Source organism: Streptopelia decaocto (genome assembly GCF_964273445.1).
Source record: "Streptopelia decaocto genome assembly, chromosome: 18".
Taxonomy (NCBI): Eukaryota; Metazoa; Chordata; class Aves; order Columbiformes; family Columbidae; genus Streptopelia; species Streptopelia decaocto.
The window spans coordinates 6406871-6432595 of NC_138673.1; the positions used below are offsets into that span (position 1 = coordinate 6406871).

The following is a 25725-nucleotide window of genomic DNA, read 5'->3' on the forward strand; positions in this document are numbered from 1 at the left end:
TCCATCACGCCCAGTGCTGCAGCCCCTGCAGCCCCACTCCCCATTGTAGCTGAGCCCCAAAAGTGGCTCTGGGGTCTGGCACAGCCGGCCACAGCCCTTTGCATCAGCGCAGGAAAAGCAATGGTGATGCTGGAGAACAGCAAGTGAAGCCCCACAGCATCACCCGGCCATTCCCAAGCACGGAGAGAGCAGAGGCTGCAGCGGGAACCCTCAGAGATTGATTTATTTCTGATTCCAGTTCTAGAGCGAGAAAGTGCCTGACCCGAGAGGGCCAACTCACCCCCAGGAAGATTATTCCAGTCTGAGAGTTCCCAGTAGCAGCAGGAAGAAGTCCCATTATAAAACCAATTCACTCCACGCCTGAAAAGTGCAGGAGTGGCACTGGCGGTGCTGATCCCGACTGGTCCCGAACACCCAGTGCAGAGTGCTCAGTGTCCCGGGACAGCGCCTGGCCAGCCCCGGGCACCCCAACGTCACCTCCGCATGGCAGACACAGGGGAGGGTACAAGTGGATTTGAGTGAAGCAAAATACCCCTGGAAGGCGGGATTGCACAATCGGATCCTGGGCAGAGGTGCTGGGTGGAAAGAGCCACCAGCAGAGGGGAAGAGCCCTTTGGGGTGCAGGAAGTGGGTACAGACCCCCCTGTGCTGAGCAGCCCGGAGAAGTGGGGAGCAGGGCCACGTCTTTGCAGGACCCCCATAGTTGAGCCATGGGCACAATGAAAGAGATGCCTGGAGCTGCCGAGCTGTCCGTGCCAGGCTGGCACCCATGGCTGAGCGTCCCAGCAGGTTTGGAGGAAGCTGCCCATGCTGCGGCTTCACCGTCACCACAGCGGCCGCAGCAGCCAGGGCTCCGTGCTGCTCTCGAGGATGCTGGGAGAAAAGGAGCTGGGAAACCCTGCTGTGAGGCCAGATCTGGCTGCCATTCAGGTGGGGTCAGAGGGTTGGTGTGGCTCTGTTGGGGGAGTTGTCCGCTGGTTCATTTTCTCCCTCTCGCTCCAGCTGCGTGTCCAGTGAGTCAATGATTTCCCAGGCTCCGGAGCAGCTGGATGTGGGGGGGTCTTTGCTGCTGTCCTGATACCACAGCCCAAAACTGCAGAGAGAGCAGATAACGGCTGTGGGGGAGAAGAGTCTTCCCAGGGAAGCAGCCGGATCCCAACCTCCCTCTGCGTTCGATGGTGGCAGCGGGACACAGCCCAGCTGGCAGCTCCTGGGAGCACGTGGTGAGGCTCGTCCTGCGCCAGGACAATGTAGAGCCCCCTGAACCAAGTGACCCCCTTATGGCAGCAATGCTGTCAGCCCCGCACTGGGCAGCCCAGCTCCATCCCTGTCATACCTGGCAGGGTAGGCACCAAACCTCCTTCCTGCCAGCAGAGCCACCCGTCCCCAGCAGAGCCACCCGTCCCCAGCAGAGCCACCCGTCCCCAGCAGCACAGGAGTGAACTTACAAGCTCCTAATTTTGGATTCGGGAGGCTGACCATCCACGCAGTCTGTGCCGCGAGCTGGGAGCCAGGAGCCCTCCTCTTCATCGCTGCAGCACAAAGGAGCAGAGGAAAAACCTGCGCTGAGTCAGGCTCACCATGAGCGAGTGGCCGAGCCACCCTGGGGGTCCCTCCCGAGCCAAGCAGTGTCCCCCACAGAGCCGGGGGCACATGGACCAGAGCCACAGATACAACTGCATTTCATGGCAAACCCAGCCCCAGTTCGGTGATCTCAAAACACAGGGCTCTTCAGACACCAGATTCAAACCCCCGGCGTTTGGCCAGCAGATGGTGTGTCCCCATTTGCCGCCACAGCAGAAGCCACAAACTCACTGTCAAGTCTTTAGACATCTCACCCTGCATGGGAACAGACGGACATTTGGCACCACTGGCTGCAGCTTGGGGCCGAGGCAGGGGACAGCCAGGCCTCGCAGGGTGACACGAGAGGTGACCGCAGGGCAGCGTTCACATGGCAGCGGCAGGACCCAACGCCTCCAGCCTCCCCGCTACAAGCGGAGAGCCCGACGCAAGCAAGCAGCAGGTTTCAGTAGCACAGAAGAGCTCAGCCCCCTTCAGACCTTTATTAAAGCCAGTGAGATCCAGCTCCCCCCACAACACACAGCAGCTTTAGCACCGGCTTCGCCCCCCGCCACCCGCAGACATGCAGGGTCCTCCCTTCCCCATCGTGACAAGTCTGTTGGAGCCAACGCTGCCCACAAACATCTTGCAGAGCCTCCAGGGAACATCTCTACTATCATCCTCAAAGGCTGGGCAGCCTCCGACTGTACAGCACAGGGACCAGCTTGCTTCGTCTGGTGGTCCCAGTGCCACCACTTTTTGCCACATCCACGCAGGGATGAGTGGCATTGGGCCAGGCCATGTGTGACTGGTGACAGGGACACGCGAGTGGCAGCAAAGAGCCCAGCCCCTGTGGCAGTCCCAGGGCTGACCCAGAGCAAGACATCCACTGCAGACAATACACTTCTGATCTCTGGAAGGAGGCAGGGAGGAGGCAGCTCCCTTCCATGGGGTCACACCGCACGGAAACACCAGAGCTCGCCAGCGGCATCCACCCTGTCCTCCCTCCTGGGGAGCAGGACTCACCTGCTCGCCGACTCCTCTGCTGTTCCCAGCATTTTAGCTCTGATTTTTTTTCTCTGTCTTTTGATAGTCGACTTCATCGCATCCAAGAAGAAGCTGGGAACTCTCTCTTCATTCAGCAGCTCCCTGGCAAAAAGCAGCCAGCTGGTTAACCTGGCAAAGGAACCCACCCCAACTGCATGCAGAGCAGCCTCTGATGGGCCACGAGTGGCTGCAGGGAGGGGAGGGACCCGGCTCGCTGTCCCGTGTCGCTGTGGCAGGACTCACCGCTGGTAATAGGCCAACTCCTCCTGCACCAGGAACAGGTTGGTCTTGAGCTCGTTTCGCTCTTGCAGGATCTGCTGCAGCTCTTCCCTGGAGAAGCAGCAGTGAGCAGGGCTCCTGTTGGCGTCCTGCTGTTGTGGCTCCTCTGTGGGCAATGGAGCTCCTTCCTGCAGGGACAGGAGTCAGTGGGCAAGCAGAGACCCCAAAACCCCCACCCAAAGGCTGGGTGCCACGTGTAGGCAGAGACGGAAAAGTCCCAGCAATGAGATTGCTCATCTGGAGCTGCTGTGTGTCCTGCTGGCAGCAGGTGGGTCCGGGTGTGCCAGGAGCCCCGCGCAGGGATGGGAAGGTCGGGTCAGCGTTAGCGGTGCCCTGTAGGAGCTGGGCTGTGGGCTTGGGCTCACCAGGCTGGGCTTTGGCTGCTGGATCTCAGAGGAGGTCCTGCTCCTCATGCTCATTTCCCTCTGGGTTTGCAGCACCATGGCCTCCAGGTCCGCCTTCCTCTCCAGCGCGCTCTTGAGCTGAGCCTGCACCACGGCCACCTTGTGACGCAGGTCCTCGTTCATGGCCATGAAGCGATGCAGTTGCTCCTGCAGCTGGAGGGCCCAGAGCAAATGAGGGTGAGACGCAGCAGCAGTGCTGGGCACCCACCCTGGGACATCAGCACACGCGGAGCCAAGGGACAGGGATCTGCCCCAGCAGGCTCACCAGCGCGGTGGCAGCCCCAAGGAAGGGGAGATGAAAGCAGGTTCCCAGGCCCTTCACACACCACACCCGCTCACCGCCTCCGTGTCTCGGCTCTTGCAGACGATCTCATGGGCCTGGGCACGCAGCTCATCCCTCTGCTTGTCCACCACCTCCTTCAGCCGCAGCATCACCTCCCGCTCCTTCCGTGCCGTGTTATCTGAGCCCAGACATGGGAGGAACAGCCATGAGTGGCCTCCATGACGTGAGGAGTCCCCCAACCCCATAAGGTTCCTTGGTGCTTCTGCAAAGCCAGACTCAGGTATGGAAAGAGGGGAGTCCAGAGCTTTAAGCTGTGCCCGACACATCCTTGTGCTGGCAACAGTAGCCCATACCCTGTATCTGCCTCCACCACCCTCCTGGGGACTTGGGGGTGCTCTAGGGGGGGTTGGGGTCCCTGTGGTTTACAGAACACTCATGCTCCCTGGTAGGACAAGTCTCCAGGGCTAGACAGCAGAGAGAGCAGGTTCAGACCTGAACCCAAACTGCCATCCCCTGCAGGGACACCCCATAGCATCAGGGGAGCCCAAACCCACAGGGACACTCACCCTCCTGGGACTGGCTCTCCGCAAGCTGCCCCAGGAGCTGCCGGTTCTGCTCCTCCAGCCGGGCCAGGCGGCTGTGCAGGGCTCGCTCCCGGCGCTCGGCCTCCCACAGCTGCTGCTCCGGGTCCTGGGGGACGAGGACAGCCGGGTCAGAGCCACCCCCGCGGAATGGGTACAGCCGGGTCAGTTATCCCAGCGGGATGGGGACAGTTTGGGTCAGCGCCACCACCATGGGGACAGGGACAGCTGGGTCGGAGCCACCTCGGGGGGAGATAGGGACAGCCGGGTCAGACGTATCTATCCCAGGGGGATGGGGACAGTCGGGTCAGAGCCACCACCGGGGACAGGGACAGGTGGGTCAGAGCTGCTCCAGTGGGGACGGAGACAGCCAGGTCAGAGCCCTCCCCAGGGGGCCTCCTGTGACAAGTACGGGGCCTCCTGTGACAAGTGCGGGTCAGTGCCACCACCAAGGGGATCCCCAAAGGAAGAAGGGTCAGACGAGCCCCCCCAAGCCCGCTCACCTCCGCGTCCTGCCGCCCCGTCGCCGCTGCCACCGGCCCCCCCTCGGCTCCGGCCGGGGCCACCAGCGCCTCCAGCAGCTCCAGCAGCCGCACGACGGGCGGCACCAGCCCGGCCACGGCGTCGGGCCCGAAGCGGCCGGAGAGGCGGCGCAGCTCGGCCCCCAGCGCCTCGGCCATGCGGTAGATGTGCGGCGGGGCCAGGCGGCCCGGCGGTGTCCGCCACAGCGGCTCCGCTCCCCGCCTCGGCTCCGCCATCGGCCGCCACCGCCTCCGCCCCGCACACGCTCCGCCCCGGGACCGCCCCCCCGAGGCGGGATCGCACCCTCCTGGTCGTAAAAAATTTATTGAGTCACTGGATACGATACAACAGCCCGAGAAACGGCACAGGGGACACAGGGGGGTGTGCGGGGGTGAGGAGCAGAGGGACACAGACACACGCTGTTGAATATCAACAGTACTAAAAGGAGGGTGAGGGCAGGATCAGGCGTAGAGATCCTCGCGGTCAGCAGAGTAGACCTCCCCCTCCTGCAGCAGGGCGAAGTTGAGGAAGTGAGAAGGGCGATGGACCTCGTGGTAAAACTCCTTGGGGTTGGCGAGCTGCAGCTCGTACTTCATGTTGGGGTCGTGGCGAACACCTGGAAGAGAGAGTCCATCACCCACCTGAAAGCCCCTCCTGCCTCAATCAATGATAAGGAGCCTAACGAAGCTTTCTACCCTCACAAGGTAATTTTTAAGCTGACCATGCTGGAAGAGAGAGTTCTAAATCCACAAAGTCATCGCCCTAGAGACTTACAGAGCAATGCCCCCATAGTCATAGAATCATGGATTAGTTTGGGTTGAAGGGAGACCTTCAAAGCTCCCACAGTGCCACCCCGGCCATGAGCAGGGACATCTTCAGCAGCTCAGGTTGCTCAGAGCCCCGTCCAGCCTGGCCTGGGATGTCTCCAGGGATGGACCATCCACCACCTGTCTGGCCAACCTGGTCCAGGCTCTCACCACCCTCAATGTAAAAGATTTCCTCCTCACGTCCAGCCTGAATCTCTCTCCTTGAGTTTAAAACCATCAGCCCTTGTCCTATCACAACAAGCCCTGCTAAAAAGTCTGTCCCCATCTTTCTCATCAGCCCCTTTTAGTCAAGTATTTCATCTGCCACTCATTTCCTGATCCCTGCTACAGCCAACTGTGGTTCAGCTTTTCTCTTGCATTTTCCATTATCACCTCTGCTGCCTGACAGGGATTAATTATTCAGTGGCAACAGACCGGCAACCCAGAGAGACAAGACGTCTTTTTCTCACCTCTATCAGAGTTTGCTCTCCCACTACCAAAAAAAAAAATCATTGAGAACGGGCATCCCAGTGCTGGTTGCCAAGGACAAGTGAGACAGCAATTCTGGTCAAACCCTGCCAGACACTCCCAGGAAGGTCAAGCATCGGAACAGGTAAGGAACCCTTCCCTGAGCAGCTATTTCCTCCTCTTCCTCCTCATGTTGCCTCCCCTCCTGTCCCTTTCCTTAGGCAGCTCACCCATGAAGTTGTAGTTCCAGGACCCTTGTGCTGGGACCATGAAGAAGCCGAGGAAGCGATCAGACAGCAGCATCTGCACCCTCTCGTAATGGGAGGGCAGGTAGCCCTTGGGGTTGTTCCCTTTGTCCGTGTTCTGCCTGCCCCACTCGTAGCCACTGGGGGTCAGTTTGTAGGCTGTCAGCGTGCAGGAACCCGGCGTAAAACTGAAAGAAAAGAGAGATGGGGCAAGTCAGATGGACCTGGGGCAGAGGAGGGAAACCAGAAATGAGCAAATACTCCCTTTTCAGTCAGATTTTTAGTTTGAGACCTCAACGTGTTCCCAAAAGGTGCACCCGCAGGCCCCCACAGCAGAGGGGCCACAGGAGCCTCCGTGCCTCTCACCTGCAGGTGATGATGATGGTCTTCTCCCCATCCCAGGAAGGGTTGTCAGCCATGACCTTGGCATGGGTGGTGACATCCTGCGGCGAGAGCTGAGGGGACTCGTTTGGTTGGGTGTGAATCCACCCCAGAGGTTCCATTTCCTGACCAAAAGAGAAATGAAAAACGTTTCAAACAAGACCACTTCACACACAGCACAAAGTGCACAGGGACCAAAGGCTTCCCCTTCCACCTGACCCCAGATCAGGCCGGATCAGCCCAAGCCCTCAAAGTTCCACATCTACAACAGACCACGGGAAGCTGCTCCTTGACCTCAGGTCCTCGTTACTGGAGACTCTGATCTTGTACCCACAGCAGGAGCAGACACTCAACTCACCTTGAGATATTCGTGCTGCGGCAGCTGCCCTGGGAGATGCACAGTCTGGTGTGTTCCCCACTGAGGCACCATCACGATGCACCGGATCTCCTTCACTTGGGGGTTATCGGGAGGACTCACTCCATACAGGTAACCTGCGATCTAGGGACACAAACACCTGCCTTAAAAGCCCAGAAGAGACCTACATGTAACCGCATGAGTGTGTATGGGCCCTGCCCTTAGCTCCTGAGGAGAATATCTCTTGGCTGGCAGGTTCTCATTAGAGGAGAACATCATATTTTGTTCAGTGATCAGTTTCAACACCAAGTCTGGGCCACCAGGAGCCATCAGGACCTGACTAGTACTTGTGTCTCCAGCAGAGACTTCACAGGCACAGCAGCAAGTTCCCAGTGTTCACCACCACTTCCTGACTGCCCAGGACTGGTGTGAGCCCCAGCAGCGTGGGCTACGTCTGTCACAGACTCATCGCGCACTCACCTGGGCCCGCAGATCTGAGATGCAGATGAATTTCTTCAAAACGTTCTTGGGAAGAATGTAGGTATAGCCCGTTTCCTTTATATCGTCTGATGAAACATAGATGTGGTTTGTTCGCAGGTGGAGGTTGGCAGCAGAAATCGCTCTGTGAGGAGGAGATGGTTATTAGAGGGTGCACAGATCCCTTCCTGAGCACTCTGCCCTTCTTGCCCAACAGCTCTCACCGCCTTCCTACCTGACTCGCCACTCAGTCTTGGAGGAGAAAGTCTGGGTTTCGTAGTTGCTGGTTGTAGAGGTGATGATTTCATCCCCGTGTTTGTTAACGGTGCGGGTCTGCGTGGCTGTCAGCTGCGACTGCTCCTTGGTTTGCTTCTCAATTTCTGCAATCTGCTGTCTCTGCTGAGAGGGGGCAGAGATCTCCATGCCCAGGATGATGTCTCGGATCTCTGACTGTGTCAAGGATGCAACGTTCACACTGAAAGAGAAAATCCCCCCAAGTCAGGCATTTCAAAAGACTTTCTGGACTCTACTCACTAAGGTATAATTAATAGTATTAACTACTTTCCCTACAAAGCTGACAGTTTGTTGCCAAAGGCCCCTGAAAGTTTTCTATGCTCCAAACAGCACTCTGGCCACACCGCCTTTAGAGCAAAAACAAAAGACTGACAGCATTATTGCAGCTGGATGGTGACTTACTTGTTCTTCTTGCCATAGTCAGCAAGGATGAGATCCTTCAGCTGCACCTCCACCTTGATCCACTCCTCATCTGTCAGGGTTGGCCAGATGTGGTGAGGTTCTGTTATGGTTGTCTTGTCTGGTTTCAGAATAACTTTGGCTCGATCATTATTCACATGTAGGGCCCGGAGAATCAGGATCAGACGAGAGAATGCCTTGGAGGAGCAAAAAAAAGATGCAGTTAGTCAGAAAGAAGGAAACTAAACATAAAAAGCCCTAGTACAGCCCTCCTCTGTTTGGGCACACTGACATTGATTCCACTGGCACTTGTGTGCAATCTGAAGGAAAATCCAGGCAGACTCAGAGTCAAGTGCTCCCAAGCAACAAACTGAGAAGGCTCTCCGAAGCCTTGGCTCCTGCCTCATTAACCAGCGGCAAAGCAAAATGCAGACTAGGCATGCTGTGCTTACCGTGTAGGAAGAGATGGTTTTCAGCCAGTCATCATAGAGATTGAAGAGAACCATCTGGGGTTCGGTAGCCTTCAGGATGAGATCACCAAACTTCTCCACTTTCAGACAGGCCTGGAACGGCAGCTGCAACTCTGAGCCTTTGATGACAATATTGGGGAAGTCCAGTAAGTGCACCTGGAGTTTACAGAGAAGAGAAATTAGTTCACAACTACTGCAGAATATCAGTCCAGATCAAGTCCCTCACATTAACAAAGACTTTACAATGTTCCCACAAAGCAGGATCTGCATTGTTACCTCAAGTGGATCCAACATGCCCTTCCGTGTCACTATGATCTGCTTCGGCTGCTCCTCCACAGGAAGAGACCGAATCAAGGCAGCCACTTCTTCAGCTGTCTTCCACTTGGCCAGCTACAGAAAGACAGCAGGGTTAGAGAAATATCTCTATGTCAACAGCAGCGTCTCTGTGCCTCTGGGAATTAGAGAGACTCAACCCAAATTCTAAAAATACAACGAGAATTTATAGCTTGTTCTAGATAAGTGACAAGGCCCAGTGTTTCCTTCTAACTGATCACAGAGGGCAGTTCCCATTCCTGGAGCTCAGTTATTCCTGACTGGCTCAGCAAAAAATAGCTGCCTCCACCACCTCTCTGGCTTTGCCACCTGAGAGACTTCTCACTGCACTGGATGTACGGCCAAGTGCAACGTGTGATTTGCACAGCAGCTGCTCGAAAATACAAGCTCTTTACACCTCAGAGCCACAAAAACCTTGCAACATCAACGCCTGCGCCCTTTTACTTTCAGATCTCATGCTACCACTTGCCAAAGCACAGGTTACATGCTGGATGTCTGAGCTCCAAACGTGTTGAGAGGCAGGAAGATGAAGATTCTTATCATTATTTCTGCTCAAGTGAGTGTCCCAAGCAGTCAGAGCCCATCCCCAGCTCACAGCCCAAAGCACCACAGGCCCTACCTGCCCTAGACGCTTCTGTCCTGCCCACACAGACGTATGGATGATCTTGAGGAAGAGCTGTCCAGTTCTGGGATTGAAGATGAAAATGGCTCCATTGATGGGTTTTGTGGTCAAATTCCCTTCAAAAGTCTGAGAAAACAAGCAAAAGCAAAAAGTACAGTGAGATGAATGTAGCCTGTCCACACACTGGCACACCAGCTGACTTGCCGTGTGCTTTGAGCAGGAACTGTATGAGAAACATAAAAGCTGCTCTGTGCCCAATGCTAAATTTGGGTCCATGCCGATTCCTTGCTTTTCATCATGTGCCACCAAAACCACCCTGAGCGCAGGACATCACAGCCCCTGTCCTTTCCTCCTGAAATACACGGCTGGCCTCACCTTGTGAATGGTCACTCTGTACACATTGGTGTCATCCACAAACCAGATGATCTGGTTGGAGAAGAGCTCTCCGTAGTTCTGGGAGGACAGGTACGGCTCTGTGGGCTCGGAGGAGTACAGCTGCAAGCCCTTGCGGATTCGTTCTCTCAACACATACAGCGCGGGATTTGCTTTCATAATTTTGGCCATAGCCTGTTGGATCAGGGGTTTGCTCCCAGGGAACCAGTTCCCATAAGCACTGAAAAGCAAAACAACCAGAAGATGAAGGGACGACCACTACGCACAAGTCTTCCCATCCAGCAGCCAGCGTTCTTTCTGCCTGCTGTACGATTTCTCTCGTGACATCCTTGGGAGCTCTTCACCTACAGCCTTGCCCTACACCTCCTCTCAGTGGAAACATATTGCAGTCCCAGAAAACCTGCATCTTCTCTAACAAGAACACTGGAGCCTAAGTCTGCTTGCTGGGATGTTCTCCCTAGTTCTCCAGTGAAGAACTGCTGTCCCCAATCATAGGGACCCTTGAAACAAGGCCTGTCCTTCAGCTTCAAGAAGAATCTGACAGAAATCTCTTAAGAAAACAAATGATTAGTGAGCTGGGAGCACTGACCCATTAGTATAGAATAAACAGACATCGGGCAACTTGAAAGGACTGTATAGCTGCCTTAACCCATCCCCTGCGTTCTGCCTTCTCCTGCCTGGAACACAACTCAGGTTCAGAGACACATTGAGACGCAGCCACAAACTACCAATTACCATTAAAATACAGAAGGTGCCGACCTCACCTGTGCAAGTTATAGGCCAGATCAATGGCAATGAGCACACCGGTGGGAGACGGATAGATACTCATGTTGTCTGTCGTGTAGTCCAGGAACTTGGCTCTTGCGTAGCGCTCAATATCATGGGAATCGTAATCTCCCCAACGCAGCTGGATATCTATCCAGTACTTCTGAGTGGTGGTGCTGTCCATCACATCTCTGAGGAGAAAGCAAGCCAGGACAATTTAATCTTGCACAAAACTCTCCTGCAGTTGCTGCATGACTTTGACAGAGAGTAACTGCCACGAGCACGAACGCTGAAGCCAGCTACTGTGCGTGTACCATCCTGAGAAGGGACTCTACTGCTCTCTTCATAAAGCAGCTGAATGCAGAAGCTGTTAAGAGAAACCCTCAGTCAATGGGCTTCAGCTGCAAGTTGAAATAAAGCAGCACAGTTACTGGGTAGTCAGGAGGGTCATCACCCCCTGGGGAGCGCCTGGTGAGGATTCAGTCGAACTGAACACAGCACGGGTGCAGACAGTGTCCAGTTCACTCCAGATTCTGGCCCTAGGACAGTACAACTTTGTGGGGTTTCCTGAAAAACCTTCTGAACTCCTGAGCTCTAGCTCAGGGCAAAGATCAACTGGAAGAGAGAACAGGAACAAAAACAGTCTTCATGTTTGCAGAAAGCAAAGGAGGTGCAGCAGCCAGCTACCCAAACTAGCTCTGCGCTTTGCCAGGTATGATTGTTTCCTCCCATGTCCCCAAAGAAAAACAACCCTAGACGGCCAGGAAACAGGGGCTTTGACTCAGGATGCCAGGATCAGCAGCAAGATCGCAGAAAAGGAAAAGAGAAACACTCACTTGGAATCTGCAAGCAATGATGGACGTGACACGTTCCACTTATAGGAAGCAAAGAGGAGGATATCTGCACATGAAGAATTCATCTTGTATGACTTCCTGGGATGGATCGTCTCTTTCTGCACTGTCTCAATCTCCAGAGCATCCAGTTCTTGATCAAACACCTGGGGAAAAGGCAAAGATGAGTTGTGTGCAAGCAACTTGACTAAAGAATCTACCCTCAACACAGAGCTAAAACAGGCACCCAGGAAAACCCCTTTTCCTCCCATTCTTCGTCAAATTGCTGAAGAACGGGTGGCCCTGCTCCAATCCCTGGGACAATCTCTGTTGCTAGCAGGAGGCTGTTGGTACACGTGACTCATGCACACATTGCACAGAAACAAACCATGTTAACATACTGCTCACCTGACACAAATCCATGACAATGCTCTCATGGATCTTTTGCCACAAGTGAGCTCGGAAAATCTGGATGAGAGAAATCTTCAGCGTGGGTATCTTGCCGTGCATGAAGATGCCTGTCAAATCCAGCTGCACCTGAAACCCAACATATACCTGCAAAAGAAAAGCAGCTGTGAGAACACACAACGGCACAATTGATTCAGTTTAGAAAACAAAACAGCTACTATTAAGGAGGTTTAGTTCATCTGTAAGAGTTGTTCTGGAAGAATTAGTTAGATCAATTAACTTCTCTCAATCAGTGGAAGTTTCTACAGGTACAACCTCCAGATACTTACGTTTGCTCTGTTAATGGTAGGAGACCACCAGAGGGTGAATCTTCTGTTTGGAATTTGGTTCAAACCCGATCTCTGGGCATTTGTCAGCTTCTTCCACTTCATGGATTCCTCAAAGCCACTGGCCTTCTCCCTAGAAAGGACAGACAGTCAATTATATAAAATATGATTCTATGGTTCTAAAATACCCCAATTTCCACTGACTGTCGCATGTCACAGATAACAGAGGCAGGGAAGACTGTTCCATGCAAAGAAACTTCCCAATCCCAGGTGCCCTCACACTTGAACTATACAGTGTACTCCAGCAATGACTGAAAAACTGAAAAGGCTCAACAGAATCAGCACAGCTTGAGCCAAGGCCTCCTCCTGGTGCATCACTAAGCTTCAGTTTGCATGAAAAGGCCAGATCATTGTTTCTCTTACCAGAAGAGACCCTCCCATGTAGGGAAGTAAGTGCCCTTGAAGAGAGTGTGCTCCAGGATCCCTTCCACTCCACCAAGCGCCTGGATCATGTCTGTGCGGTAGTTGTTCAGGTTCCAGAGTTTCCCGTCATGGCGCTGATGCGTCCACCAGAACGGGTTCTGCTTCAGGACCTGCACACAACAGCGCACTGGTGAACAGCTTTGTATTCAGATCCTCTAACCTGGCTGAACTGATCTGAGGAACCAAGATGATGATGTCAGCTAACAAGTAAAAGGCCTCATGCCCTCGGTCGTGGAGGACACAGCTCATCTACAACATGAGTTCAGTCAGTACTTCTGTGCAATTCAGACTGGGCAGAACCTAAGATGATGTTTTTATCTTTCAGAGATGAGTCTTCTGCAAAGCTACCATTAGAGACCTTAAATAATGAATTCTTCCACTGTTAGTAAAACTTAAGATTTTGGAACATTTGTTCTGGGATCCTTTTTTCCCCTCTCCAGAACTGATTTCTTAATACTCAGTTGTGCTAAGCGTGGTGTTCCCCAAGACACTACAATCTACCAAAATGCTTCAAAAGCGGCTGAAGGTTTTGGAGCATTTGATTCTCAACAGCCCCCAGCAGTCCCAACATAGGGCTCTAAGCTCTGCCTGCAGCACAGATAAGGAAGCGCATCTGCAATAATTCAAGGTGAAAGGACACTGTCTGAACCTCACACTCAGCCAAGAGAAATTCCCAGTCAATACCTGATACTGCTTGAAGTCAGTCCTGACTCTCCATCCTTTATCATAAGCTAAGGTATGCCGATCCTTCTGGAAAAGCGTGTTAATACGAGGGATTCCCCTGTCCCATGAGTCTTCTAGATCCTCCAGCGTCAGACGCCTGAAGAAAAAAATTCCCCACACTTTGTTACCTCTCAATTTTACAGCAATGCATTAATGAATTAATTCAGGTAATGAGATCACAGAAATAACACAGACCTCAGGACTCCGGCAGGAGATGTTCTAAAATGCCAAGCACTCGGGCTCAACAAAGTGTCTTGCTGCCATCACTGTGAACACGCTGATGTCACACAGCCACAAGAAAAAGCCTGCCCTTGTAAATGCGCAGAACTAGCTGCAGATGGGTCTGATGGCAGCTTTTTCTGGTGCTACCTGCCACATAATTTCCCTCCAGCTGTGCCATGGGTGCACCTTCTGCTTGCAGAGCCCACACAGAGGTTAAGATGGCAGCTATGCAGGCAGCCTGTAGCACGTATCATGGGGCCAGCAAGGTCTGCAGAACCTCGAGACTTTGCAAGACTTCACACCACTGCCTGTCCCCACACCCACACATGGAGCGACTGCGCAGGGGAACACACCTGTTCTGGGCGATCGCTTCTTGTCGCTTCAGGGCATACTCTGCCCAAACTCTCTGAGAGTCAATAAATTCACTTTCCCACGGCTGGATGTAACGATACAGATTTGGGATGAGTTGGTCCTCCTCGTGACTCATTCCTGAGCGGAAGTGAGTGATGCCAACATCTGTCTGCTTGGACCACCTGGAACAAAGAGGCACAAGGTAGGAGTGATGGGACTTCACAGGTCACTGCCATGACCTGCTGTAAAGGCAACATATCTCTGTAACATGGTGTGGTTTAGCATTCTCAGATATTTTTATGCATCTAATAGAACACCCAATCCATGCAGGCATTAGAGCAGCACAACTCACCTCAGGTCAGACTGTGGGATGAGAACGTGGCCCATGGAGAGCATGCCTAGGCCCCCCAGTTCTTTAGGGGTGTAGAACACCACTGGCGGAAAACGGCTCGGCATTTTGGAATTTAGACCGATTTTGATTCGAGTCTGGATTTTATTTTCACATTTCACCAGCAAATCAAGCAACTCCTGCGTATTTACAACGGCTTCTCGGAAATATGTCATCAAGCCAATGAGAGCTGTATTCCATTTATTGACAATCTAGAAAGGAAAGCAAAGGATCTGTCCTCAGCTTGTTCTCTGTGCACCTGCAGAAAGCTGTGTCACACATCTTCCTCCCACCTTACCTTGGTGAAGGTTGTGGAGCCAGAGGCCATGAGGATCTGCCTCACGCGGTTGTGAAATCTCTGCATAGACTCATCGTCCACGCGCAGGAAGCACTGAGCTGTGCGCTCCTTGGTGACCTACGAGAGCACAGGGCCATCAGTTCCCTGCTGGGAGCCCTCTCTCCGGTGAGCTCTTGCCATCAGGCATTTATGAAACACAGAAGAGAAGAAGGCTGAGCAACACCTCTACAGTTTGAGGGCCCCTGCTCAATCCCAGCAAAGGATTTCCCATCCCTCCCAGGAAGAAAAGTCTCTCCCGGCCTCTCAAACCCTCACCCCACCTCATTCTGCAGGTTCCAGACACCATCCTTGTGGGTGAATTCTTCATAGCTGGTGCGGCACTTGGGCAAGATGCGGCACTCAAAGCCACACATGTTAAACAGCAAATTGGGGTTATCCTTGCTGTAAACGGACACGAAGCTGTTCTCCCACTGCACCGTGGTGACCGATCGAGGCAAACGGTTCTTGATATCCCAGAATACAGCACGACCACTGAAAAACAAGATGTGTGCAGTGACAGGCTGGCTGTTACTGAAGTGAAACAGAAACTGAGCGAGTTGTCACCGCTTTCCTAGCATTATAGTCCCTCACACCCATCACTCACTGTCAGAATTACAGCACAGACCCCCCAGGCCTTTTCTTCCTGAGCATCTGTCAGTCTACAACACTTATTTATTACAACTCATTTTCCCACCCTCCCACCACTTGTTTTTTCCACATTGCAGCACTTACAGGTTCACATCATGTTTCATGAGGCGCATCCGAGCATCCCGGGGCCAGCACTTCTTGTTGTTGTAGCCCACGATGTTCTCGTTGTTGGGATCTGGATGCTCGGTCAGGTATCGCTGAATCAAGTCTCTTGCCTCATCTGCTGTAAACCTGGAAACACACAGAAGAGGATCTGGAGTTATACGACCAACTTCTCAGGACATCAGTTTGGAGGCTAACTATCCAATTGCTGTATCCTCCCACTGAAGGGAACTTCAGTTTCATTAACACAGGGCAAGCCATGACTGTTTGGGTTATCCTTCCATGAACAAACATAAAATTTTATGTCCACTTGCTGTGAAACCAGGAACGATTGATTTTATTAGTGGAAAATCTCTAACAATTGAGCTTTTGACATTGTTGCTTTTCTACCAGTCCAGTGAAACTATAGAAAAGCAAACTGAGAAAGCAAAAGGAAGCATGTGGACACCCAGTTGTTCAGGGAAGTCCATAAATTCAAATATTCCTGATCTTTCTTAGCAAAGGGAACAAAAGCCTGAAGTAGGTGCATACTAATTCCCACTTTCACAGCATCTGCTGCAAAATATCAAAATAAAAGTTGGGCTGAGGAAAGCAAGGCCCCAGAGCTCTCACCTGAAGAAGATGTGAATACGGTCGATGTATCTGCAGAAGAGGCGAATGGGATGGGCCACCTCCGTGGCAATGTCTTGGAAGCTGAGGAAGTCATTTGGCATCTGGGGAGGCCCAGCCATTTCGCTGGCACGGTGCAGACCCAGCACCAGCAGGTCCATCACAAGCCCATAATACTGGACAATGAAGGAAGCAAACTGCAGCCCACGAATAATCCCATAGGAGTTCGTGTGATTCATGTCCTGAGGAGACAAAGTGGAACAGTGAGAACCTTCTCACAATACAGAGACCTTTTACCTGAGCAGTTGCTCTTTAGCAGAACCCAGATGGGTTTTTTAACTCCCTCATCACTTCTTTCTCTGGCAAGTCTTGTGTACCCTCATTCCCCACGGGTGCAAAACCTCTTCATTTAACAGTCCACACACCCCCTTTCCTGATAGCAATCATCACCTTGTAGTTGATCACCACGTTGTTCTTTGCTGTCATGTAGTCAGCAATGTTGTGATCAACAATAAGACGCAAGAGCCTGTTGAGCAGCGTCAGGTCAATCTTCTCATACATCTTCTCAAATCGAGATTCCAGCATCACATTGCATTCACCTTCACTTGTTTCCCAAACATCTTGCAGATTATTAATGCCTGAGAAGACAAACATGTTTGTCATGTTATCTGACACATGAGAGCACAGAAGCACCCGTCTGGGCACAAGAAGTCAACATACTTCTTGTAAAGGCTGATTTTTCAGCTTCTGGTCCTTCCAGTCTATACATAAATCGGAACAGATATACATAACCAACCACTAATGCCACAGAAGTTCTCCTCCTCTGGTATGTATGTATATATTAACCTACAAAATAGTCTTGTAATGACTATTGACTGCAAGTTGCAAAGACGAAAACCCGTCTCCCAAGGGGACCAGCAAGAAGTGAGCTCCTGATAAGAAAACCGATTTTTCCATGAAGTAAAAGACCCCACTAACCTTGACACCACTTGTACACCAAGAGCGGAGGAGGTTCAGTGTCAGCAGGTTTGATCCATGGAGGGAAGAGTCTTCGCTTATCAGCCTCATACCACAAGTACTGATCCAGATAAGCATCTGTGATTTTCTCCAAGGGCTCAACATCATAAACAGGAACTAAGTGGCTGTAGAGATCCATGAACTCAATACCCACCTTAAAAAAGAATAGGCAAAACTCAGGCTTGTAGCTGACAGAGAACACGAAGTCTTAGCACCGTTTAGTTCCTGAATGCAGCGGAACTTTCAGTGTCGTCTGGCTGTCAGCAGGACACTCACCTCCTTGAAGGCTCTCTGAGTTAAAAGGTGTCGTTTGATTCTGGACAGAGCTTCATGAGGATTATCATAAGCCTGTTCAATCAAGCCCAACTCCTCTCTCTGTGACTGATTCAGGCGAGATTTCACACTGAAAGTGAGAAAGAACAGTTCACACACCTAAGTGCAAACAAACTAATGGCCACTGCATTAAACTGATGAAAGATCTCGTTCAACCCAGCAGATCAAGACAAGATCTGTTACTCTTCAGAAACCACATCCCCAAGCTTGGAAGCATGGGACTGTTTTTGCCCCAAGTGGCTGAGTCCATGAAGAATCCCCAGTCAACCTTGACAATACTACAACCTACAGCCTTTCCCAGTCCACGAGGGTAAATTTTAGAAAATACTCAATTCCAGAAAGAAAGGGTAACAAAATAGCTTCAGAAACCTTTCCCAGCACAGATGTCTGCCCCTGCCCCACAGTGTACCTGTAAGCTTCCTTCAGCCTCTCCAGGGCCAATATGAGCAACTTGGTGTCGTGTTTGTAGGACAGTGGGGGGAAGGGAATTGGTGAGAACCTCCTGCTTTCCAGCCAGTGCACTGTGGTTGTGTACACAGCAACAGCCTCTTCTGCAGTGATATAAGGCCCATCCTGCAGAATCACACCACCAACATTAGTCAGTGAAAGCTTCTATATGAAAATAGCACAAATTTGGGCAACCTCAGGCATGACAGAAGTACCTTCAAGTAATTATGCTGCCGCTCCTGCTCAGCTTTTAGGTAGAGCCTGGTCAGCCGGCCCAGATTCTTCTTACAGACAGTTTTGTCCACGGTGGCACCCCGACGGATCCGCTCCCTGTTGTAGTGAGCCGTGTTTGTCCACCAGTCAGCTTTTGCCTTCACGTACCTCAGGATCATGTTCTCAATAGGAGTTGGCAGCCCTGGCACCTGGGGAGCGACAGTCACTTAAGGGAAGCAGGAGTGGGAGCCTTCACAAGAAGAGTTCCACCTGGGAGATGTTGAAATGGAACTAAAAGGCCAAGTGAGAGACTCACCTTCCAAGGAATATTGGCCTTCCAGCACCGCCAAGCCTCGCTCAGATGCTGCAGGATGGTTCTGGCTTTGTTCTGTTTGATTCCTTCTGGCATCATGTCCAGAATGTCATGCATAACGGCTGCCCTCAGCTCCAGGTCAAAGTGAGACTCCACACGCTGCTTTGTGACAGTCTTTGCTACACCCTTGGAGTGACGGCCTGGAAAAAGTAAAGTACTTCAGCAGTTCTGACATTACTGGGCAGTGCTACTCTTCTTAATATGGGAGTGCACGGAGGTGTAACATGTTTGAAGAAACTACACTGCCACACCACCACTGATGAGTTTGGAGCAGATTATTAGAAGGCTATGGACCCCAGTGCTATAGAGCAGAAAATCCCACTTCCATTTGGAATCTGTTCTGGCGGTACTAGTCTTGTAAGAGCTCTAAACTTGTCAAAAGCCCTTGGGGTTGAGATGGAGCATGGACACAGAGCACCACTTAGAACAAAAAACTGCAGTTCAAGCTGGCAAGTAAACAGTATTAATCTTTACCAGACACTCTTCCCACATCCAAGATTTACAGAGTGTGCTGACCTTCAAACTGCCTGGCCAGCAGATTCCCCAGCCAGCGCTCCAGCAGTGGCGTGATGCCCCTCATGAAGAACAGCCACACTCTCCAGCCTGGAGCCCAGAAGCCACAGCCAGGACCTTTGCCCACAGGCCCCTGGAAGAAGAGAGACATGACAACACCAGGTCACTTACACTCCCAGAATCCCTCCTTCACTGCTTAGTTTAAGTGGGGTCACCACCACGTGTAAAGGTGCAACTCACAGTGTTAAACCTGTAGTAGATGAGATGTTTCAGGTCCTTGCACATACGAATCTGCCTCATCAGTTTGTACTTGTATCGGTACATTCCTGTCAGCTGACCCACGTGGGCAAAGATGTACTGCAAGCCATCTGCCAACTGAAACACAGCGAGCACGCTCAGAGGTGACAATAAACATTACATACGTTGCCTCTAGAAGCCAGGTTTATTTTACAGCCAGGAACAGAGTGTGTTAGGCCATACAAAGCTCCTAACACTTACTCAAACAATGACTGATTCTTATGAACTAGGCTAAAAGCAGTTTCACATAATGCTGCATGTCTTCATTGTTCCTCCTCTTCTCTAACACTGCAACCATCAATCATTTTGTGCCTCCTGTATAAGCCTGCTCAGATATTCTCCTCCTCCTCTCAACCTCCCATCCTTACCTTTTAAAAAAAACAAGCTAAAAAAATAAGCCCACCTGAAATGCATCCACGTTTCCAAGCCTGTATTGGACGTGGCTGTCCACCACCAACTTGGTCAGCCGCAGAACCTCTCGGCACAGATGGAAAGCATTACCGAAACGAGATTTTTTCCTTTCCTGGAAGAGACAAAAATCCCAGATTTATGTAACAACGTCATGTAAGAGCAAAAAAGCTCCGATTTGGTCTGTCTGTACAATAACTGAGCAGCTGAGGCATTGTGGCCTGTCTTACCACACCAGCTACTGAACAATCTTCAGGAAAACTTTACTCTTGAGTACATTAGCACACGGACTGATACCTTAGTGGTGAGGGTCTTCACAGGCTTCAGGTTGAAGTTGTAATCCAAGTGAAGGTAGTTCAGGTTCTTTCTGTGGATCAGCAAGTTCAGCATATTGTAGCCTTGGCGACAGACCTGCAGACCCACTTCCACCCAGTCCAGCTTCGTCGACTGGAAAAACTTCGTGGCCTTGAAGGAGCGGAACAGGTACCTGGAGAGAGCAGAGAATATAATCAGCTGAATCCCCGTCACAGATCAGCAGTTCCCTACCCAACAGACCTCCACTTACCTCTTCTTCTGGGCCTTTGGGGGTCTGTGCTTAAGTGCGTTCAGAACATAGTATTTCAGTAGTTTCTGATAGGAGACTCGCACTTTCACTGGCTGGCCTGCCGGGCAGTGCTCACGATACCTGGGGATAAACCACATTGCAATTTTTCAAGTACTCACATTTCTTTAGAAAACAACCAGTCTCCAAAAAAAGTGTTCTAAATCTCCAGAAACCAGTCACCGCAGAATGTCTTTATTTTCATTGGAACAAGATTATAATGTCACAGTCACTAGAACATCCCTTACCCCAGGAAAGAACTCACCAGTTCTTGACCAGGGGGATATCAAGAGCTCGCCGAGTCCTCCCAGACCTCAGATTGAAAGGCCGCGGGGCCCAGAGCAGGGCGATGCCGTTTGCTGTGTTATCCGTGTAGAGTGGGGTATCCTTCAGGAAAGGTTCCACAAACTCTGGCAACTCAAACTCTTCATCATCATCAGGCAACGGTTCCTGACTCTGAAATGCAGAAACACTGCAATATAGCTGTTTCTTGGTTGCTTCAGCTCAGTTTTCAGAGTTAGCCAAATATTTCTTTGCTCTCATGGATGAGGTGGGACAGTGCTGAGCACTGAAGAAGCAAAAATAGCTGTACAAGGCACCACTGGACCTGAGAACTAACTCTGGCTACTAGACCCTGAGCAAGGTGTTAGAGATAATTCAAGGGAGATGTTGGCTCCACAAATACTCCAAGAGCAACCAAAAAGATAAATAACCTATCAGAATTCTCTAAATACTACTGTTAATTAGGCATTGGGCTTTATCCTGCAGAGGCTAAAGGAGACAGCTTTGTGTAACTCCAGAAATGGAAAAAGACTAAATTATAACTGTGGGTTTTTTTACGAAAGGGCTTGTGCTTTCTCCTGAAATATGTTTTTGTGCGTGCCACTACCAGAAGCAAAGTTACAATTAGAAGCAAGGTTACCAGCAAGATATTAAAGCCCCATCACTTCCAGACAGTAGGGTTTATCCCAGGCTCTCTTGGACAGTGACTCACCTTGACAGAATGTCTGTGTGAAATCGGGTTGATCAGTGGATCAAAGTAAAAAGCTGGGAGATCAGGATCTTCTGTTTTAATGAAAACGACATTTGGAGTGTGATACCTACAACACAAAATATGTCTTAGAGCATCCTGACAGTTTTCCCCTCTTCTCCCTGCTCCTGAGGCTGCTGCACTCACCAGGTCAGGTGGACATGGTGTGGCAGGTTGTTGTACAGGTACGGGAAAGCGATTTTGTACTCCGTCCTGATCGGCTGCCTGATGATAATTTTGTTGATGTCGTTAAATTCATTCCAGTCTTCATCCCTCAAATGAGACAAAAATAAATCGTTATACGAGCACTCAGGAGGATGGAAAAGCAAACACTGGAGACACATGATAACAGATTAGCCCTCCCAATCCTTCCCCAGATAACCACTTATCTCTCCTCCTAAACCCAACACTTACTGAAGATTGATGTCTCTAACAAGAGGCTCGAACTTGGGACCTCCAGGAATTGCCATGTTAAGCGCCTTGGAGGTAAAGAATGCTTTCAGATCAAACAAATAGAAATAATTGTCATCCACAAGGTCAGTGAGCAGCTGATTAGCCAGCCGGTACAGCGTGGACATCATTGGGAGAGTGAACTGCCAGCGCTGGTACGTTGAACCATTTACATATCTGTGAAAAAACAAAGTACAGGCACTCAACACAGAGCCAGAAGACAACTGGGCCCTTACCAAAGGATCAGAAATAACCAAACACCTTTCACTGCACGTCATTCACAGAAAATGTGAAGTACAGCTAACTCATGGGCACCTCTAGACAGAAAGACAAGCTGCTGTAAACCACTGTGGACTCCATCTGCCCAGCAAATACCGACTGGTTCAGTTCCCCTCCAACTCCATATCTAAACTGACACACAATAACTGAAGTCATATTCAAGCCTTTGGTGTCTATGCACATTCTTAGCAAATATTAATTCAAATTCCAAACAGACAATTCAAGTTTCCATCTTTACAGCATGGTAAGAAACACCCATTTTAGCAGTTAACCACGCAGCAGCCCTGCTGCACAGACAGGCCTTGTTTGCTCTTGCTGGATGCTGAACACAGAGGGATAAGCTTTACCGCAGCCAGGTTATCCCGGCCTTGAGGGAAGGTTTTCTCTCCCTGCCAACACCACATGTAGCCATTACACAACCAAAGGTCACCTACTGCTGTGCACAGGTAACTTATGCAGCGCATAATTACGTGAATTTTCCCCCTTTCCAGCAAATTGTGCTACTGGAGGGGCACGTACTTCCTGTTGTCTTTGAGCGGCTGGTGGTCGTAGAACCAGTCCAGCACAGGCGCATCCTCCTCCGCATCCAGCTCGAGCTGAATCGCTTCCAGGGGCTCCACATCCAGGATGTTATCTGCATAATCCAGAGGGGGCTCTTCATCATCAAATGGGGGGAATCTCATCCTCTTGAAGTGACGCCTGTCTCTCTTCTCTCGCCTCATCATAATCCACATTGACCTGACAGAAACCCAGAGAGAGTTAAACGTCACTTTTACTGTGAATTCGTGAGTGTTTGCTCACAAGTTCCAAGCGCACAGAGAAGGCACTTACCCCCACTGAGCAATGTACACCGGCTCTATGACCCAGGGAATCTCATTCACAAAAGAGATGGCACCTGTGATATGGTACAGGACTGGAACATCTCTGATTTGCTCCCAGGGCATGGGCATGTTCTCCAAGAGCTTCAGAACAGCATGAGGCATGTACTTCAGAGCACTGCAATGAAAAATCATGGAAAATCAGGGTGGAGAGGGATCTCAAGAGAACCGCCATCTGTCTGCCACAAGCCAAATTAACTCTGTGCCTTTCACTCCTGAAAACTGCACATCTAACCTGTTCATAAAGGCCTCCAGTGACAAACCCACCAACCTTCTACTCTACCTTTCTGCTTCAAGTATCATGCTACCAAAAAGTTCTCTGCTGGTTTGGCTTCTGAGAGATGGTTATGCATTAAAAATGTTACATACAAAAACAAAAATTTCAAATGAGTTTCTGGAGTTGTTACAGGTAACGGTAAGTTAGTGCAATTCATCATGTGCATGAGCTTGGTCCCTGAACCCCAACAGCAAAGAAGCACTCACAATGCTTTTTAGTCTGGCAAAAAACGTATGTTGCCTACTTCACACTCTCCCCCAACTTCTTCTGAGACAATGTGTTATCCGGCGGTAGTGTTTTTATCACAGTATCACAGTATGTTTGGGATTGGAAGGGACCTCAAAAGATCATCTAGTCCAATCCCCCTGCTGGAGCAGGAACACCTAGGTGAGGTCGCACAGGAACATGTCCAGGTGGGTTTTGAATGTCTCCAGAGAAGGAGACTCCACAACTTCCCTGGGCAGCCTGTTCCAGTGTCTGTCACCCTCACTGAGAAGAAGTTTCTTCTCAAATTTAAGTGGAACCTCTTGTGTTCCAGCTTGATCCCATTACCCCTTGTCCTATCATTGTTTGCCACCGAGAAGAGCCTGGCTCCATCCTCATGGCACTCACCCTTTATATATTTATAAACATTAATAAGGTCACCCCTCAGTCTCCTCTTCTCCAAACGAAAGAGAACCAGCTCCCTCAGCCTTTATTCATAAAGTCAGAGCAACAACTCCCTTTGCTTATCCTGTTCTGCATTGCTACCCAAGTGCAACAGATTACCCCGTCCTCCTCGGGCTACTGCGCTGCTTCCAGCGCACAACTGACACGGAAAACCCTTTGGCGAAGGGTCTCTCCCCGCACGATGAGCTCTGACAGGAGCTGAGCTGCCCGCCCGGCCCCGTGTCACACAGCGGGGATCCCCTTACCCCAGGTAGACGCGCTTGTCGTGCCGGAACTTCCGATTGGTCATGTCGCCGTGGTCGCGGATGATCTTGCGGACGTGCTCGGGGGGCATGTCCTCCTTCTGCGCGTCCACGAACCCGAATTTCCTCTTCTCCGCATAGCGCTTGGCCTGCAGCTGCTGCCACTTGCGGGCTGCGGGGACAACGAGGCCGCGGGGTCAGCCCCGGGCCCGCTCAGGAGGACGGGGGTGCAGGGGCCGGCCCTACTCACCTTTCTCCTGCAGCTTCTCCTCAGACATGTAGTCGGGCAGCGGCGCCAGCGGGTTGGGCACCGGGGCGCAGCCGCCGCGGTACGGGAAGACGGCGGCCATGGCGACTCACCTGCGCGGGGGAAAGAGGGGCTCAGGGCGGGGACGGGGCCACCCCCGGCCTGTCCCCCGCCGTCCCCCGGCACCCCCACGCCCACCCCCGGGCCTCCACCGCCCCCGCCCGCCCTCACCGGCTGCCGCGACGCCCCGCGCTCCCCCACCACAATGGCGGCGCAACGCAGTCGCCTCCGCGCCTCCGACACCCGGATGTGGGCGGGGCAGGGCTGTCCAATCAGCTTTCCGGCAGCCTCGGAGACAGTAGGCGCAGCCTATCAGAACGCGGAGGAGGAGCAGGAGGCGAGACCAAGGGCGGAAGGGGAAGGGAAGCTGTGAGTGGAGTACACTTCCGGTGGGATGCCCGGTCTTCTCCAATCCCGCCCTCCGCTGCGGAGAGAGGCGGTGTTGAGAGCTCGGCGCCGGCTCTGATTGGACAACGCCTGGCGCAGATACCTCACGCTAACTGTAGGGGGCGCTGTGGGGCTGGGTCTGTCATGGTCCCCACTTCTCCCCCCCCTTCTCCCCCACTTCAACGCGCTCCCATGGCCGTACCAGGGCCCTAATGTCCCCACAAGCAGCCGCCGCTCTTCGATGTCCCCGTCCCGGCCTCGCTGGCAGCACCCTGCCCCCCCCAGCGCGCCCCCAAAACGCGCCCCCCGGCTCGCTGCAGGCAGAGAAGCGGGTTCAACACATCCCCACGGGCTGCCCTGCCACCGGATTCTTTCCTCAGGGCTCGGCAGGGGGGGGCTCCCTGGGGTCCCCCCATGGGGAGAGGGGCCTGAACTGGAGGGGATCTCGGCTTTTGGGGTGAGGGATGGGCTGGAGGGGGTGCGGGCGGCGGCAGGCTGGGGTGTAGTGCAACTACATTGGGGTGTAGGCAGCTGGGGTGTAGGCAACTCATTCCTTGATGGAAACACTCTCTGTTGCCCCATGAACCCCTGTACGGGGGGATTAGAGGAGCAGGTCCCTTCCCAAAGCCCCCCAAGCCAAGGCTGTGCCATTAGGAGTTGGACTCGATCATCCCTGTGGGTCCCTTCTGCCTCGGGACGTTCTGTGATTCTATGATTTTTCATCAGGATGGACAAGCACAAGGTTCCCCCACGTCCAGCCACAGTGAGCTGCAAAACCACCGCTTATCCCACCACGGCACGGTGGGAAAATCGTGTCTGATTAGAGGCTCCAAAACAATAACTTCCCGGGCCCTCGACCCCGTGTGCCCGGGGTACGCGACATCCACGTGACG

General features: G+C 52.0%; 2 protein-coding genes across 2 annotated transcripts; both read right to left on the reverse strand.

The window, feature by feature from the left end:
- Positions 1-206: 206 nt before the first annotated feature.
- On the reverse strand, positions 207-4950 carry RILP (Rab interacting lysosomal protein). Its single transcript, XM_082068583.1, has 8 exons — positions 4658-4950; positions 4140-4263; positions 3630-3751; positions 3252-3443; positions 2851-3014; positions 2587-2709; positions 1449-1532; positions 207-1093 (listed from the first exon to the last, which is right to left on the reverse strand). The coding sequence occupies exons 1-8, from the start codon at positions 4910-4912 to the stop codon at positions 937-939; spliced, it is 1221 nt and encodes a 406-aa protein (XP_081924709.1). The 5' UTR covers positions 4913-4950; the 3' UTR covers positions 207-936.
- A 31-nt stretch (positions 4951-4981) lies between these two features.
- On the reverse strand, positions 4982-24701 carry PRPF8 (pre-mRNA processing factor 8). Its single transcript, XM_082068582.1, has 43 exons — positions 24617-24701; positions 24389-24498; positions 24142-24310; positions 22904-23068; positions 22592-22810; positions 21758-21970; positions 21491-21616; positions 21308-21413; positions 20579-20769; positions 20278-20397; positions 20010-20199; positions 19708-19827; positions 19248-19382; positions 19011-19140; positions 18438-18634; positions 18124-18330; positions 17871-18034; positions 17405-17531; positions 17090-17282; positions 16562-16749; positions 16115-16353; positions 15485-15631; positions 15034-15244; positions 14714-14830; positions 14380-14627; positions 14030-14209; positions 13416-13551; positions 12672-12841; positions 12252-12381; positions 11923-12069; positions 11521-11681; positions 10684-10875; positions 9902-10139; positions 9524-9652; positions 8848-8961; positions 8554-8727; positions 8105-8298; positions 7644-7883; positions 7412-7553; positions 6935-7075; positions 6562-6701; positions 6181-6383; positions 4982-5292 (listed from the first exon to the last, which is right to left on the reverse strand). Exons 2-43 carry the CDS (start codon positions 24486-24488, stop codon positions 5138-5140), a joined length of 7008 nt encoding a protein of 2335 aa, XP_081924708.1. The 5' UTR covers positions 24489-24498; positions 24617-24701; the 3' UTR covers positions 4982-5137.
- Positions 24702-25725: the final 1024 nt, after the last annotated feature.